The sequence below is a fragment of the Aquarana catesbeiana genome, linkage group LG06 (genome assembly GCF_042186555.1).
Source record: "Aquarana catesbeiana isolate 2022-GZ linkage group LG06, ASM4218655v1, whole genome shotgun sequence".
Taxonomy (NCBI): Eukaryota; Metazoa; Chordata; class Amphibia; order Anura; family Ranidae; genus Aquarana; species Aquarana catesbeiana.
The window spans coordinates 17,799,642-17,818,603 of record NC_133329.1 but is presented as its reverse complement, the minus strand read 5'-3'; the positions used below and the strand labels follow the sequence as shown (position 1 = coordinate 17,818,603).

The 18,962-nt window shown below is 45.8% G+C and overlaps 1 protein-coding gene across 8 annotated transcripts in view; it reads left to right on the top strand.

The window, feature by feature from the left end:
* Positions 1–16,630, top strand: part of LOC141148206 (uncharacterized) — a 38,616-nt gene extending 21,986 nt beyond the window's left edge. For 7 of the 8 annotated variants that reach the window (XM_073635429.1, XM_073635433.1, XM_073635427.1 and 4 more), the window contains 2 exons: positions 10,999–11,072; positions 14,989–16,630. In XM_073635429.1, the coding sequence (XP_073491530.1) occupies positions 10,999–11,072; positions 14,989–15,359 (445 nt within the window). In that variant the 3' untranslated portion in view covers positions 15,360–16,630. The remainder of the gene's footprint in view (positions 1–10,998; positions 11,073–14,988) is intronic. The other variant, XM_073635428.1, reaches the window with a different exon arrangement.
* The last annotated feature ends 2,332 nt before the right edge of the window (positions 16,631–18,962 follow it).

The following is an 18,962-nucleotide window of genomic DNA, read 5'->3' as shown; positions in this document are numbered from 1 at the left end:
CTTTCAGGCAGGCAGGTGATTCTGTGATCTGCAGTGCATAATATATATATAAATATATATACAGTCTCCTACATATATATCCACTGCATTCTAGTCTAGCCAAGCCTATATCTAAATACAGGCCATTGCTGGTGTGCGTTTTCAAATACACTTTCAGGCGGGCAAGTAATTCAGTGATCTGCAGTGCATTAAATATATATACAGTCTCCAACATATATATATCCACTGCATTCTAGTCTAGCCAAGCCTATATCTGACTGCAGGCCATTGCTGGTGTACACTTTCAAATACAATTTCAGGCAGGCAGGCAGGTGATTCAGTGATCTGCAGTGCATAAAATATATATACTGTCTCCTACATATATATCCACTGCATTCTAGTCTAGCCAAGCCTATATCTGACTGCAGGCCATTGCTGGTGTATGGTTTCAAAAAGACTTTCAGGCAGGCAAGTGATTCAGTGATCTGCAGTGCATTAAATATATATACAGTCTCCAACATATATATATCCACTGCATTCTAGTCTAGCCAAGCCTATACCTGACTGCAGGTAGTTCCTGGTGTACGTTTTCAAATACACCTTCAAGCAGGCAGGCAGGCAGGAAGGCAGGCAGGTGATTCAGTGATCTGCACTGCATAAAATATATATACAGTCTCCAACATATATATATTCACTGCATTCTAGTCTAGCCAAGCCTATATCTGACTGCATGTAGTTCCTGGTGTACATTTTCAAATACACTTTCAGGCAGGCAGGCAGGTGATTCAGTGATCTTCAGTGCATAAAATATATATACAGTCCCCTACATATATATCCACTGCATTCTAGTCGAGCCAAGCCTATACCTGACTACAGGCCATTCCTGGTGTACGTTTTCAAATACACTTGCAGGCAGGCAGGTGATTCAGTGATCTGCAGTGCATAAAATATATATACTGTCTCCTACATATATATCCACTGCATTCTAGTCTAGCCAAGCCTATACCTGACTACAGGCCACTGCTGGTGTACGTTTTCAAATACACTTTCAGGCAGGCAGGCAGGCAGGCAGGTGATTCAGTGATCTGCAGTGCATAAAATATATATACAGTCTCCTACATATATATCCACTGCATTCTAGTCTAGCCAAGCCTATATCTGACTGCAGGCCATTGCTGGTGTGCGTTTTCAAATACACTTTCAGGCAGGCAAGTAATTCAGTGATCTGTAGTGCATTAAATATATATAGTCTCCCACATATATATCCACTGCATTCTAGTCTATCCAGGCCTATACCTGACTACAGGCCATTCCTGGTGTACGTTTTCAATTACACTTTCAGGCAGACAGGCAGGTGATTCAGTGACCTGCAGTGCATAAAATATATATACAGTCTCCTATATATATATATCCACTGCATTCTAGTCTAGCCAAGCCTATACCTGACTACAGGCCATTCCTGGTGTACGTTTTCAATGACACTTTCAGGCAGGCAGGTGATTCAGTGATCTGCAGTGCATAAAATATATATACAGTCTCCTACATATACTGTATATCCACTGCATTCAAGTCTAGGCAAGCCTATACCTGACTACAGGCCATTCCTGGTGTACGTTTTCAAATACACTTTCAGGCAGGCAGGCAGGCAGGTGATTCAGTGATCTGCAGTGCATACAATATATAAACTGTCTCATATATATATATATATATATATATATATATATATATATATCCACTGCATTCTAGTCCAGCCAAGCCTATACCTGACTACAGGCCTTTCCTTGTGTACGTTTTCAACAACACTTTCAGGCAGGCAGGCAGGCGATTCAGTGATCTGCAGTGCATATAGATATATATATATAGTCTCCTACATATATATCCACTGCATTCTAGTCTAGCCAAGCCTATACCTGACTGCATACCATTCCTGGTGTAATTTTTCTAGTAAACTTTAGGCGGTATTTTGCTAATCCAATTTACAGCATGTCTGGAAGGCCACCAAGTAAAGGCAGATGCTCAGAGGTCACTTAAAGAGGGCAAGCAGGCTCTGTGTCTGCAGCCAACAGTGCTGGTCATGGACACGGTGCATCCTCAGCACGTGGCCGTGGAGCATGCTTGTCCTTTTTTTCAGCAGCTGGCCGTGTTGAGCCACAACATGCAGAAGAGTTGGTAGAGTGGATGACAAACGCGTTCTAATCCTCCTCACCCACTGTCACCCAGGCTAAGACAAGTTTGGCTGCCAATGCAGCTGCCAAAGCAGCCTATTCCATCGGCTCAATGGCATCAGACACTCCTTCCCTAGCCGCACCATTATGTCCTGAGGAGTCCCCCGAACTGTTCAACCACAGTGTCGGGTACATGCTGCAGGAGGATGTGCATCGTCTTGAAGGCTCTGGTGATGGTACCCAGGTTGAGGATAAAGGTAGTAACGTGAGCCCAGAGAGAGGGGGTTCCTAAGAAGGACAAGAAACTGGCAGTCATGTTCCCCCAGCTGCAGTATACTGCCAGATTTGCTCCAGTGGTGAAAAGGGAGGGGATGATGAGGTCACTGACTCTATGTGGGTGCCTGATAGAAGAGAGGAGGAGGAGGCACATCTCCAATGAGGCAGGGTACCCTCCAGGGGCCAGCTTAAGGACATCCAACTGACTGCGCGTTTTTTTCAAAAGTTCTTTAGTGTGGGCCTTTTTTGAGACGTGTAGCAGATCGCACCATTGCTGTTTGCAACATATGTCTGTTTGCAACATATGTCTGAAGCATATCAAGCATGACCAAAACAGCAGCAGCTTGGGCACCACATGCTTGACCAGACATATGTCGAGCTCCCATGCAGTCCGTTGGCAACAGTACTTAAAAGACCCACACCAAAGAAGAAGGGGGACCTCTCCTTGCTCCTCATCAACTGGGATCTCCAACCCCACTATACCTTCAGTCCTCTCAGAAACCTGCACTGAATGGAATGAAGGTGTAGAATTAGGTGTCCCAAGCACTTGCGGCAATCTGCTAGCGGTACACCTAAATCCGATTGTAGCAGGCAAATTTCCCTACCCCAGTTGCTAAACCGTCAAAAGAAAAGGGGTCCCAGCCATCCACATGCTCAGCGGCTGAATGCTAGTTTGGCTAAATTGCTAGCACTCCAACTGCTGCCTTTTCAGCTGGTAGACTCTGCCCCCTTTCGAGAATTTGTGGAATTTGTGGCTCTCTACCGGCATGTGGAAGACAATGTCTTGGCCTCGTTGGACAGGGCGGTCAGTGGTAAGGTGCATATTACCGCTGACTCATGGTCCAGCAGGCATGGACAGGGACGTTACCTTTCTTTCACGGCGCACTGGGTAACCCTGCTGGCAGCTGGGAAGGATGCAGGACAGGGTGCAGTATTGTTGGAGCTTGTTCCACCACCACGCCTCCAAAATGCTGGTAGTGGTGATTCTGCCACACCTCTCTCCTCCGCCCCCTCCTCTTCTTCTTCCTCTATGGCCTCTTCCTCTGCAGATTTGTCCTCGGAACCAGCGGTGCTCAGTAGGCATTCTAGGGGCTACACAAGCACTCAGGCAAAAAGATGCCATGCTGTGCTTGAGTTGGTCTGCTTAGGAGACAGGAGCCACACTGGGGCAGAGATTCTGGCAACTCTGCAGGGGCAGGCTCAGAGGTGGTTGGCGCCACACCAGCTTCAGCCAGGAATGGTGGTTTGCGACAATGGCACCAACCTCCTGCCCGCCCTCTGACAGGGACACTTCACCCATGTTCCCTGTTTGGCTCACGTCCTTAATTTGGTGGTGCAGCGGTTCTTGTCCAGGTACCCAGGCTTAAAGGATCTCCTGAGGCAGGCCAGGAAAGTCTGTGGGCATTTCTGTCGGTCATATAATGCCAGTGCTCGGCTGGTTGACCTTCAAAAGCAATGCAACCTGCCCAAGAACCGCCTCATCTGTGACATTCCCACCAGGTGGAACTCAACCTTGGCAATGCTGCAGCGGCTGCACACGCAGCAGAGGGTCATCAATGAGTACCTGTGTGAGTATGTCACCAGGACAGGGTCAGGGGAGCTTGTTTTTTTTTTGCCACGCCAGTGGCTACTGATCAAAGATGCATGCACTGTCCTGTCACCTTTTTGAGGAGGCTACGAGGATGGTGAGCAGTGACAGTGCATGCATCAGTGATACTGTCCCTCTTGTCTTCCTGTTGGAGGACATGCTGTCTGGAATAATGGACAGGGCACTTGTGGCAGAACAGAGGGAAGATGAGGAGGACTTCCTTACCTCTCAAGGCCCCCTTTATCCAGACGGTATTCCTGCAGGCCCACCTATCACACAGGAAGAGGAGGATTGTGTCAGCATGGAGGTGGAGCCTGGCACTCAGCATCAGCAGCAGTCTTCAAGGGATCAGAATTCAGATCAAGGGATCAGGATTCAGAAACCCATGGACTTGTATGTGGCTGGGAGGAGGTGGCTGCGGATCATGTCGTCCTTAGTGACCCAGAGGACTCCGGAACGAATGCCTCAGAAAACCTAAGTTGCATGGCCTCCCTGATCCTGCAAAGCCTGTGAAAGGACCCTCGGGTTCTAGGTATCAAGGAAAGGGATCAGTACTGGCTGGCAACCCTTCTTGATCCACTTTACAAGGGTAAGGTTGTGAAACTTATCCAGCCTACGCAGAGGGAGCAGAGGATGAAATATCTTCGGGAGGCCTTGCAGAAAGGTTTGTGTAATGCGTTTCCAGAGCCTGGGAGGTTACAATTTCCTTGTCCTCCTGGACAACGTGTTGCTGAGGCTTCGGTCAGTCACAGAAGGAGCGGTGGAGAAGGTGGCCAACTTACCGATGCATTCAGCCAATTTTTTAGTCCGCAGCCCCAAGGTCTGATCGGTTCCAGCAACCATCACCAGCGTCTGATTTACATAGTGTAGGAATACTTTGGGGCAAGATCAGACTTGGAGACCTTTCCAACCGAAAATCCACTGGGTTACTGAGTCTTGAGGATGGATCACTGGCCAGAGCTTGCACAGTATGCAATTGAGCTACTGGCCTGTCCTGCATCCAGTGTTCTATCTGAACGCACATTCAGTGCTGCTGGAGGCTTTGTAACCGATCATAGAGTGTGCCTGTCCACAGACTTGGTTGATCGGCTCACCTTCATAAAAATGAATCAGTCTTGGATCACCAGCTACCAAGCACCTGATGCTGATGTAACCGATTATTTTTTCATGAATGTGAGATCCCTTGAAGACTGCCTATGCTGAGGCTGAGTGACTATCCTGTTATGCTGAGTGATTATCCTATTCCTCCTCAATGTTCATGTTGATAGCTTCTAAGAACATTTTTGTTTCAGGGCACCAGCACCCAGTGCCTAAAGCCCAATTTTTCTGCCCCTGTTTAACAGGGGTGTGTAATTACAATTTTTGCTGTAATATTTTGCAGCAGGGCTCGTTCCTGCACTCAACTAGAGTATCTGTGAGGGGTTACAGTGTTGTGGCACCACCACCGCCGCCTAAGGCCCAATTTTTCTGCCCTGTATAACAGGGGGCATGTAATTACAATTTTTGCTGTAATATTTCGCAGCAGGGCTTATTCCTGCGCTCAACTAGAGTATCTGTTACAGTGTTGTGGCACCAGTGTTACAGTGTTGTGGCACCAGTGCCTAAGGCCCAATTTTTCTGCCCCATATTTAACAGGGGCGTGTAATTACAATTTCTCCTGTAATATTTCTAAGCAGGGCACGTTTCTGCGCTCAACTAGAGTATCTGTGAGGGGTTGCAGTGTTGCAGCACCAGCACCAGTGCCTAAAGCCCAATTTTTCTGCCCCTGTTTAGCAGGGGCGTGTAATTACAAATTTTGCTGTAATATTTTGCAGCAGGGCTCTTTCCTGCGCTCAACTAGAGTATCTGTGAGGGGCTGTAGTGTTGTGGCACCAGCACCAGTGCCTAAGGCCCAATTTTTCTGCCCCTGTTTAGCAGGGGCATGTAATTACAATTTTTGCTGTAATATTTTGCAGCAGGGCCCATTCCTGCGCTCAACAAGAGTATCTGTGAGGCTTTACAGTGTTGTGGCAACACCACCACACCACCACCAAAGGCCCAATTTTTCTGACCCTGTTCAACAGGGGCATGTAATTACAATTTTTGATATAATATTTCACAGCAGGGCCCTGTGAGGGCTTACAGTGTTCTGGTACCACCAACACCTAAGGCCCAATTTTCTGCAGAGTATATAGAGCAGGCCGTATAGTATATACAGGCGGTCCCCTACTTTAAAACATCTGACTTACAAACGACTCCTACTTACAAACGGAGGGAGACAACAGGAAGTGAGAGGAAATCTACCCCTAGGAAGGGAAATTCTCTCCTGTAAGAGTTAATATGGGAAAAAGGTGTCTCCTCCACTGATGCTTTATCACCAATCTTTGTTTCCCTAAAAACCCCAAATTTTCAAAATCCAATTGTCATTGGGACAGAAAGTGTGGTGAAATCTTCTGAACAGGGGCACAGACAGCAAAACAAATGTTACAGGGGTGATAATAACCCTTCCCTATGTTATCCAAAAAGCTTAAACATAGATTTTTTGGCTGGAGCTACACTTAAAAAACGTATCTGTTCCAAATTACAAACAGATTCAACTTAAGAACAAATCTACAGTCCCTATCTTGTTTGTAACTTGGGGACCGCCTGTATACTGCTGTTCAGAGTATATAGGGCCTCGGGGCCCCACGCCTTTCCTTTTTTTAATTTGGGTGCGGGGTTCCCCTTAATATCCATACAAGACCCAAAGGGCCTGGTAATGGGCTGGGGGGTTACCCATGCCGTTTTTCTCAATAATTTTCATCCATATTGCCGGGACCCGACATTACATTACAGCCACAATCAGTTTTGAATGACTTTTATTCCTTTAGAAATGTCATTTTGTGCAGGGACTGTTCTACACACGGGAAATACACTCCACTTTACAGGCATACTATAGACACCCCCCAGGTACAATATTTAAAGGACTATTTCACTTTTATTTTTTCACTTTAAGCATTATTAAAATCACTGCTTCTGGAAAAACTGCCATTTTTAAAACTTTCTTTTGCATTGATCCATGTCCCCTGGGGCAGGACCCGGGTCCCCAAACACTTTTTAGGACAATAACTTGCATATTAGCCTTTAAAATTGCCACTTTTGATTTTGAACGTTCGAGTCCCATAGACTTTAACGGTGTTCGAATGTACGCGCAAACTTTCGTTCAGTTCGCATGTTCTGGAAGCGAAGCGAACCGTGGGGTGTTAGGCTCATCCCTAATCGTGACTAATAATAATAAAGTGTATATGTATACGCTCAGTGGGAAGGGTTTAAACTGGCAGCAAATAACAGCTCCCATATGTTTACTTCTTCTTGTAAACAAAGTGGATATAAACTCCCTTCATCTATACCAGACTCTTATGCTAGAAAAAAAAACAGTATGAGGTGCCCTTTAAAAGCACATTCCAGACTTTTGTCATTGAGGAGGGTCTGGTGTGGATACCAAGGGGAAAAAAAAAGTGAAAAAAAAAACAAAAAATGTTCATGAAATCATTGACCAAATATGGTAATGTCCATATTTTGTTAATGATGTCACCCAGGAGACTCCACCCCTTTGTATTAGTTTTAATTCGCCAGATCTGTCATTTACAGGGGAGTGGTTGCCAGGATCAGACATGTTGGCAGGCGTTGTTTATTGTGATTGACATGGACCTGCATTGCTGGACTACATGATTGACAATGGATGTCCATCATGGGACAGGAGGCCCTCATGCTTATTGTAAACAAGGTGCTTTGCCAGGGGGTTCTCCTGGCAAGGTGCGCTCCATGTTGAGGCCATTCGGCCTTGTATGGTTCAGGAGGACACGATTGTCACCCTCTTTCCTGGCCTGCTAGGCTGCATGCTCAAATAAGGATCTGGTATGGATTTGTGTGTGGGTGGTGCACACTTTTTTCTGTAATTTTTCATGGTCCCCTCTTAGAATCTAGTTTCAAGTGGTGAGTCGGCTGTATTTGAGCATTAGGTTGTGCCACATCCAATATTATAGAGAACAAACAAAATCCCCTTGTCGTGGACTTTTAAGGCACAGAAGTTATTAAGGGAAATCTAGTTTGAAAATGGTTATTCAATATAGTAGGTAAAAAATATATTAAAAAAATGTAGAAAAATATAATAAGACAAATGGGCAGTGCTGTCATCACAATATAATACAGGTAATAAACCAAATGGGGTGCAAGAACTTTTGGTTTATTACCTGTATTATATTGTGATGACAGTTTCATTCCGTAAAATGCTTGTAATTCACCACTATAAGCAAACATGATGTGTAATAAAAAAAAAAAAAAATCCTGTTCTCTTCCCCAGAGTAGTACAATGTTATGCCGCGTATACACGATTGGACTTTCTGGCATACTTGGTCCGGCACACTTTCCGACAGACTTTGTCCGCCAGGTGCGCCGGACTTTAAAACGGACGGACTTGCCCACACACGACCGGACTTTTGGGCGGGCTAAGTCCGCCCGTCTTTCCGACGGACGTTCGCTGGAGTTACGGCGGACTTTCAGAATGAACGGACTTACCCACACATGGACAAGTCCGTTCATTTTGAACGTGACTCAGGTGCGACGGGACTAGAAAAGGAAGTCAATCTTGCCGCTTTTATCGGCGAGATTGACACCTTGCAAGCCCCGTTGCGGGTCATACCAGGCCCTTAGGTCTGGTATGGATTTTAAAGGGAACCCCCTACGGCGAAAAAACGGCGTGGGGTCCCCCCTAGAATCCATTCCAGACCCCGATCCGAGCACACAGCCCGGCAGGAAAGGGGGTGGGATGAGCGAGCCCCCCCCCCTCCTGAACCGTACCAGGCCGCATGCCCTCAACGTGGGTGCTTTGGGGGAGGGAGCGCCCTGGGGGGGCGTGGTCACCGGGTAATGTTGACCCCGCCCCCTAAAACGTCACAGTCCCAGCATGCCCAGGGACTGTGACATCATAAGGGGGCGGGGTCTCCGCCTATATAAGTCACAACGGAGCCCTCAGAGAGCAGTCCAGCCGGAGAGAGCATTGTGTCAACATCTGGAGATGAGAAGAGGGAAGAAGACAAGAAGACAAGAAGCCAAGAAGCCCAGAAGTCCGGACCTCCGCTGGCAAGAGAGCGGCCTGAAGACAGCGGAGGAGCCGGCCGAAGAACTGGAACACCGGGAGAAGAGGCCGGAGAGAGCGGAGAAGAACCAACCAGACGCCGGGAGAAGAGGAACCGGAGGGACCCCTGAAGCCGGAAGAAGACCCCCGAAGCTGGAGGAAGACCCCCGAAGCCGGAGGAAGACCCCCCCGGAGCTGTTTAATAAATTATTTTAAAAACCTGTGTAGTGTGTTTTATTATTGACACTTTTTCCCTAGGTGAATGGGTAGGGGTACCATGTACCCCATACTCATTCACATAGGGTGGGGGGCCGGGATCTGGGGGCCCTCTTATTATAGGGGGCTCTCAGATTCCGATAAGCCCCCCGCCCGCAGACCCCGACAACCAACGGCCAGGGTTGTCGGGAAGAGGCCCTTGTCCTCATCAACATGGGAACAAGGTGCTTTGGGGTGGGGGGGCCCCGCAGGGTGCCCCCTCCCCCAAAGCACCCACCCCCTATGTTGAGGGCATGTGGCCTGGTACGGTTCGGGGGGGGGGCGCTCGCTCGTCCCCACCCCTTTCCTGACCAGCCGGGCTGCGTGCTCGGATCGGGGTCTGGTATGGATTTTGGGGGGGACCCCACACCATTTTTTCGGCGTAGGGGTTTCCCTTTATAATCCATACCAGACCTAAGGGCCTAGTATGCCCCGCGCTTGCCACAATAGGAAAATTTGTTTTTCCTATTGCAGCGAGCGCGAAATGCAATACCCTGCCCTTGCGTCGTATCTGGTCCGTTGGACCAGCATACAGACGAGCGGCTTTCCGTCGGACCAGCACACAGACGAGCGGACTTTCCGCCAGAAACTGAGTCCGACAGAAAGATTTAAAACATGTTTCAAATCTAGGTCCGGCGGGCTTTTGGGAAAAAGTCCGCCGGAAAAGTCCTCCGGAGCCTACACACGTTTGGATTGTTTGGCGGACTTTGGTCCGCCGGACCAAGTATGCCGGAAAGTCCGCTCGTGTGTACGCGGCATTACTGTGGCAACATTATATTGCTCTGGTCACAGTGTTTTAAAAAAACAAAACAAAAAAACGTATTAAAAAAAAGGAAAATAAATGCAATAAAATATTTTTAAAAAATAAATATATATATATACTTTTATTCGTACTGATCACTGCCACACCAGTTAATGATGATGCTGTACTGCGCACTAGTGACAGTCTGTAAAAAAATATTGTGAATTTTTTTTTTTTTTTTGCGTTTTCCAAAAAAGTACTACAAAAAATTACAAAAAAACCCCAAAAATTAAAAAAAAAAAAAAACACCATGCCTTTTACTTTACCTTGGACTGTCTACTTTCAAAAAAAGGTGTCATTTGGGGGGGTATTTGTACTGTCCTGGCATTTTAGGGCCTCAAGAATTGAGACTGACCGTCAGTACATCAGGATTTATCAATTTTCATATAAATATACCATAGTTTGTGGACTCTGTAACTTTCCTACAGACTAAATAATATACACTCATTTGGGTTATTTTCACCAAAGAAATGTTGCAGAATAAATTTTGGCCCAAATTTATGAAGAACAATTATTATTAGAAATTTTATAAGAAAAATGTGGTCTTTTTTCAAAAACTGTTGGTCTTTTTCTTGTTTATTTAGGAAAAAAATAAAAAACACAGTAGTGATTAAAAACCACCAAAAGAAAGCTCTATTTATGTGAAAAAAATGATAAAAATGTCATATGTGTACAGTGTTACATGACCGCACAATTGTGACAGTGCTGAAAGCTGAGAATTGGCCTGGGCATGAAGGGGGTGATAATGATACAAAGAAACCTGCCCCTATAGGTGAATATGCTACAGATAAAGCAGCTAATTGTTTATCGGAATTCTTTTTCTGTTTTATTCTTTCAGTGCACAATGTAGGATGGGGAGTGAATCGAAAGAGGAAATTAAAGAATTTCTTAAAAAAGCTCACAAGCTTACAGGTAATGCTATTCTGCTTATTCTAGCTTGACAGATCTAGTCAAGTAACTTTGTCTGAGATTGAGATGATGTCATCAGTCTGCTGCAGGCAGGAGGAAGCAATACCTTAGTCTCTCCTCTTCCCAATGATCAGACTGCAACATTGTAACTTTGTAGCAAGTCACAAGGTGAAAGAGGTTCAATGACAAATACACATAAGGCAGTGTCGGCTGGTGCTCAATATTTTGGGGAGGGGGGGGGGGCGGCAAACAATCCTGCCCCCCCCCCCGCAGGAGATGGACGGCGGCGATCAGTGCCCCCTCCCCCGCAGAAGATGGACGGCGGCGATCAGTGCACCCTCCCCGGGGGAGATTGACAGCGATGATCAGTGCCCCCCACGGGAGATGGGCGGGGGTAATCAGTGCACACCCCCCCTCAGGAGATGGACGGCGGCAATCAGTGCACCCCCCCTTGGGAGACGGATGGCAGCGATCAGTGCCCCACGCGGGAGACGGATGTCTGCGATTAGTGCACCCCTCCGTGGGTGATGGACAGCGGCGATCAGAGCCCCCCACAGGAGTAGGACGGCCGGCGATCAGTGCCCCCACGGGAAATGCACGGCGACGAGCAGTGCCCCCCATGGAAGACGGACGGCGGCGATCAGTGCACCCCCCCCCGTGGGAGACGGACGACGGTGATCAGTGCCCCCCATGGGAGACGGACAGCGGCGATTAGTGCCACCCAAGGGAGACGGACGGCGGTGATCAGTGCCCCCCACGGGAGATGGACGGCGGTGATCAGTGCCCCCCACGGGAGATGGACGGCGGTCATCAGTGCCCCCCACGGGAGATGGACGGCGGTGATCAGTGCCCCCCACGGGAGACAGATGGCAGCGATTAGTGCACCCTTCCCTGGGAGATGGGTGGCAGCGATCAGTGCAGCCCCCCACTCGGGTCTCAGGATCCACTTCCTGATTGGCCGGGAGGAGAAGCAGGAAGACAATTGAGAATATTCATTTGCTAATGTCACACAACTAGGTGGGTTCGGGGCGCAGTGCTCTGTGCCCCAAGCCCACCCTTTTTTAAAGCCAATTAGAGCCTCAGGTTCTAATCATGTGCTTAAAAAAAAAAAACACCATTGAAATCAATGCGTCCGGTGCCCTGCATGTAGGCCGGGGCATGGATTAGGGGGGCAGCGCCCCTAATGGACGGGTCCACCACTGAAATGGGGGTTGATTTACTAAAGCTGCAGAGTGCAAAATCTGGTGCAGCTCTGCTGCTTGTTCAATTAAGCTTTGACGGTAAAACCTAAAACCTGATTTGTTTCTATGTAGAGCTGCACTAGGTTTTTCACTCTCCAGTTTTAGTAAATCTCCCCCAATGACTCCTGTATTTAGCCTGTGCGCACAATTGCAAGCTTTCCCAATATGCACAGAAACACGCCGCCATTTAGCAGATGCACAGAGGTACCTTTGATTTTTACTGGTACCCCCATGTATCTGCTAATGTGTGCATTTTTGCAAACACATTGGGGTTGATTTACTAAAACTGGATCACACAGAATCTGGTGCACCTCTCCATAGTAACCAATCAGCTTCTAAATTCAGCTTGTTCAATTAGGCGTTGACATGAAAACCTGGAAGCTGATTGGTTACTATGCAGAGGTACAGCAGATTCTGAGTGCACTTGTTTTAGTTGGGGTACTTTCACGCTGCTCTGTAGCAAAATCATGGTAAAAAATGCATTAATGTGTTTTTACCGCCATTTTGCTGTGTTTCAGATGCATTTCCCCTGCGTTTCTGGTGTGTTTTCGGGCGGCCTGCATCTGTGAAAAAGGGACATGCGACTCAAAAATGCACCAAAAAAAACGCAAATTGCGGGTGCATTTTTACCACAATTTTACCACAACTTCTATTCATTGCAATGGGAAGCTGCGTTTTTGTTGCAGTTTCCAAAACCACACCAAAGATGCAGCATGCAGGACTTTTCAGAACACAGTGGTGTGAAAAGGATTTAAAGGGAAACACTTTTCCTGCATTTTTCTTGCAAGGTAAAAACGCAGGAAAAACTTATCAGTGTAAGAGGGCCCTAAGGCTAGGTTCACACCTGTGCGGGTGGTGCCGCTGTGGGACCCGCACAAACTCCTGCAGCTGCAACCACCCGCGCAGCAAAACGTGGGACTTACGGGCGGGTGCCATTAATCCTAACGACACGCCGCCTGAACTGGAAAGCGCACCCACACTGGGAATCATGCTGTACTCATTCCCATGAGGGCTGCAATTTCCAAAGTAGTGCAGGGACTTTTTTCCTGTGTGTCGCAGGGCACGGCAGCCCATTCAAATGATTGTTAACGTCAAGCCCGGGAACCACCGGGAATCGTCGGAAAGGTAGGGGCACTCCCACCATCTTTAACAACTTCCGGACAAGATAAAAGTGGTCTCTGCGGCGGATTCCCCGCGCGAGATCACTTTTATCGGCGGCGGGAGAGGGCTCCCCCCCTCCCGCCACTCTCTGGTGCCCTCTGCCACTTACCGGATTGGTCGGCAGCAGCAGAGGCGATCGGATGTTCCTCCTTCCTTGGCATGGAGACGAGTGAGGGGAAGATGGCCCCCACCTGTCTCCATAACAATGCAGGGTGGAAGCGAGGTCACTTCTGCCCATAGCTCTTAAAGGGACATTTTTTTTTTTTTTTTTTAATTATAATTTTTTTTTTATTATTGCATTTTAGTGTAAATATGACATGTGAGGTCTTTTTGACCCCAGATCTCATATTTAAAAGGTCCTGTCATGCCTTTTTTCCTGGTACAAGGGATGTTTACATAAAAGTGACACTTTTTTTTTTTTTTAAAAGAACAGTGTAAAAATAAAAAATAAAAGGTAAAATAAATAAGAAAAAAAATTTTTTTTTTTTAAATGCGCCCCGTCCCGCCAAGCTTGCCTACAAAGCGAACGCATTCGTGAGTAGCGCCCGCATATGAAAACGGTGTTCAAAACACACATGTGAGGTATCGCCGCGATCGGTAGAGCGAGAGCAATAATTCTAGCCCTAGACCTCCTCTGTAACTCAAAAGATGCAACCTGTAGAATTTTTTTAAACGTCGCCTATGGAGATTTTTAAAGGTAAAAGCTTGTCGCCATTCCACGAGCGGGCGCAATTTTGAAGCGTGACATCTTGGGTATCAATTTACTCGGCGTAACATTATCTTTCAGAATTTCAAAACTTTATTAACTTTACTGTTGCCTTTTAATTCAAAAAAGTGTATTTTTTCCAAAAAAAAGTGCGCTTGTAAGATCGCTGCCCAAATACGATGTGAAAGAAAGTATTACAACGACCGCCATTTTATTCTCTAGGGTGTTAGAAAAAAAAATGTATAATGTTTGGGGGTTCCAAGTAATTTTCTAGCAAAAAAAACTGTTTTTAACTTGTAAACAACACAGCTAAAAAAGAGGCCCAGTCCTTAAGTGGTTAAAAGTGACCCCGAGGTGGATCCGCTGCAGGGACCACTTTTATATGAAAGCCGGACGCCTACGAGAAAAACTGATACCAGGGTTATGGCATCTATCTGCAGCTATAACCCTGGTATTTAACGTCAGAGTAATGATGTAAATTCCCAGTTAGGTGGTCGGCAAGTGGTAAACTACGATTTCATTCTATGCAGAGCAGCCCATTGTGATGCTGTATAAAATGCTGGATAAAAATGCAACAAGTCCTAGTTTTTTTTTTGCAGAACGTTGGTATGAACATATAAATTGCCCTGTCTATGTGTTGGGACTGTATTGGGAAACATTGCCCAATTCAGCCAGATAGGACTGGTGTGAATGACCTCTGAAAGATAAGGCAATCACGTAGTCGAGTCACCCAAATGACTAGAGTCCAATTGGCCTTTGTGGTCATTTATTCTTTCATTAAGGATCCAAACGTTGTGTTTCTCCTCTCCAGGATTTCTGCCAATCATCATCCTCACCAAAAGATATCTTGGAGATGTTAGCACTTTGGAACAGCAGTTTAGGGACCTCGGTATGGAGCGAATATTCCCAGTGGAGAACTACACTGCTGAGGACCACATCAAAACCCCGGAGAAGGAGAAGACCTTCCTGTCCATCCTGAGCGAGGCACTGGATCTGGTAAACTTCCGGGGTGACACGGCATCTTCCTTTGGCACCCCGGAGGAGGAGCACCTGAGAAGGGTGCAGATGGTGCTCAGGATCGCACATATGAACGAGAAAGATAGAGTCGCAGAAAAATTACAAAATGAATTGGATAAGGGACATGAGGAAAAAAATCCAAAGAAAGCTTGCAGATTCCTGTAGCCATGTCAGATCAAAGGGTGAAGGACTATGATTGTCTTATGAATTACTGAACTTAAATGTCCCCCCCTCCCCCCCACAGTCACACATTATTATTATGCATTTATATAGCTCTGTCATATACTGCAGTGCTGTACAGAGAACACTAAGCCAATCACACCAGTCTCTGTACCAGAGGAGCTTACACTCTAATGTCCCCCCCCACAGTCACACACCATTATTATACATTTATATAGCTCTGACATATACCGCAGTGCTGTACAGAGAGCACAGAGCCTGTCACATCAGTCTCCAGAGGAGCTTACAATCTAATGTCCCCTCCACAGTCACACACTATTATTATTATTATACATTTATATACTGTAGCTCTGACATATACTGAAGTGCTGTACAGAGATCACTGAGCCAATCACGTCAGTCTCTGTACCAGAGGAGCTTACGCTCTATTGTCCCCCCACAGTCACACACACTATAGTATACATTTACTGTATATAGCTCTGACATATACCACAGTTCTGTACAGAGAGCACAGAGCCAGTCACATCAGTCTCTGTACCAGAGGAGCTTACACTCTAATGTCCCCCAACAGTTCCACATTTTAATATTATTATTAATATTATTTGTTTTTCCTTCAGCTATTGAAGATTTTGAGAAAAGTAAAGAGGGAAAAATCTACAAATTTACAAATCTGTCAATAAAAAAAAAAAAATATTCTACATAATACAGACCTGGAGAGATGGACACAATGGTCTGTACATAAGACGATACTTCTGATGTTGTCGTGTCATTCTGTATATCTGACATTCGATGTATTCTTTCAGTATGTCTACGAGTGTAAAAAAAAAAAAATGTCTGCTAAGCGATGTTTGTTTTCCAGTCTGATCGTCTTATAAAACCAAAGTGTCATCCCAGAAGAACAAAACTTGCTCTGCCAAAACACACTAATTAGTCTTTGTATAAAAAATGGACGTACAATAATACCTCGGATTGCGTGTAACGCGGTTAACAAGCGTTTTGCAGTGCGAAGCTATTATTTTTTAAAAATCCCGACTCGGTTTGCCTGTATCATATCACAAACAGCTTATCAACACAAAAAAACAAACAAAAAACAAGCGAAATGTTAATAAAAAGGGGAAGTAGCACTGTGTTGTAAACTGGCAGAGCATGTGGTATATGAAGCAAACTTTTTAGGTTAAAGGCAAAAATGGTACCAATACAGACACACTCCTAAGGGAAATCTCCACACAATCAAAAATAAAACAAATAAAATTGTATTGGGTTCCTTGCACAATAAAAAAATAAATAAAAATGGCACGCCTCCCCCCCTCCTCCACCTACAAATCTATACCAGACCCTTATTCTTGATGAGGGCCTGGTATGGATTTTAAAAGGGAAACCCCTTACAAAAAAAAATGGAGTGGCATCCCTTCCCAAAAACACATGCTAGACCTTTATCCAGACATGCAGTTTGCCTGACCAGGAAAGAAGGAGTCAGCTGATCCCCCTCTAAACCATACAAGGCCACATGTCCCCATCATAGGGAGGGTACCCTGCCAGGGGCTTTAATGACAAGACACTAGTTGGCAGGTAAAGTTGACTTGCCTATCACTAGATGACTCTGTCCCCATTATAGTATGGTAAAGTGAAAGTTGTAATTAGGTGTTAGCTTCCTTTTATATAAAACCCTCTTATAGTCATTTAATGGGTGCAGTTAGTGCTCACATAAATGCCAGGGGTAGGTGGAGCCCTAGGCAGATGGAGCATAAAAGCCAGACACCCCAGAGCTGTTAAGATGTAGTCTCCTACAGAGCTGATCTAAAGGGCCTTTGCAGAGATTAAGTCTCAGGCAGGTGGCAGAGGGCATGGGAGAAATAGCTGTAGTCACCTTGTCTTCCCTGACCTTCTTCTGTAGGTCAAGAAGCAGGGTGCATAAGGCCTCAGAACCTTTGACAGAGTCCAAATATGTGAGTAATGGTGGAGCCTGGGAATGAGTGAGCCCGTCTGGAAGCTTGCCCGGATGGACAGAGCTATGGAAGGGACAAGGGACATTGGGAGAGACTGATATGCTGAGGAAAGCACTGTGATCCCCCCTGACCCTCAGCTATGGAGCGTAAGTGTAAGAGGTAGTCTAGAAATGATATGTGTACTTTATGTCCCTAGAACGCCTGAAGGTGCTCCCTGCATGTTGGGCCTCTGTATGTGGCCAGGCTGTGTAAAAGTCTCACACATGTGGTATCGCTATACTCAGGAGGAGCAGCAGAATGTATTTTGGGGTGTAATTGGAAGTATGCATATGCTGTATGTGAGAAATAACCCGTTAATTGGTTAAAGCAAGAAATTGAACATATTCTCAAAAACATCTCAAAATAGGCCGGTATAAGACACATCAGAGCAAAAAGTGACCAGTAGGTATGACAAAACTTACTTTAGACTCTATGGGTTTGCTGATCAAATGACTGGAACTTCATAAGTTATTTAGCATTCGTTAGTTATTTTGCAAATAAAAGCATTTTAGTCTGAAAACAGAAGGAGGAAGTTATGGACATGTTTTACAGGTGATACTCGAAAAAATTAGAATATCGTGCAAAAGTTCATTTATTTTTTCACTAATGCAACTTAAAAGGTGAAACTAATATATGAGATGGACTCATTACATGCAAAGCAAGATAGTTCAAGCCGTGATTTGTCATAATTGTGATGAATATGGCTTACAGCTAATGAACCCCAAATCCACAATCTCAGAAAATTTGAATATTGTGAAAAGGTGCAATATTCTAGGCTCAAAGTGTCCCACTATAATCAGCTAATTAATCCATAACACCTGCAAAGGGTTCCTGAGCCTTTAAATGGTCTCTCAGTCTGGTTCAGTAGGAATCACAATCATGGGGAAGACTGCAGACTGGACAGCTGTACAGAAAATCATCATTGACACCCTCCATAAGGAGGGAAAGCCTCAAAAGGTAATTGCAAAAGAAGTTGGATGTTCCCAAAGTGCTGTATCAAAGCACATTAATAAAAAGTGACGTGGAAGGGAAAGCAGCAGGGATGACGGCAGCCTGGAGAGGATTGTCAGGAAAAGGCCATTGAAAAGTGTTGGGGACTTTCACAAGGAGTGGACTGAGGCTGGAGTCAGTGCATCAAGAGCCACCACACACAGACGGATCCTGGACTTGGGCTTCAAATGTCATATTCCTCTTGTCAAGCCACTCCTGAACAACAAACAACGTCAGAAGCGTCTTACCTGGGCTAAAGAAAAACAGACCTGGTCTGTTGCTCAGTGGTCCAAAGTCCTCTTTTCTGATGAGAGCAAATTTTGCATCTCATTTGGAAACCAAGGACCCGGAGTATGGAGGAAGAATGGAGAGGCACACACTGCAAGATGCTTGAAGTCCAGTGTGAAGTTTCCGCAGTCTGCGTTGATTTGGGGAGCCATGTCATCTGCTGGTGTTGGTCCACTGTGCTTCATTAAAGCGGAGGTCCACCCTAAAATTAAAAATGTCATTACCATTCTACAAAAAAAATATAAAAAAAATTTGAAAAAAAAAAAATTTTACTTACCAGAAATGCCTGTTGCTAGACAGTCTTCCTAATCTGCCTCTTCCTATT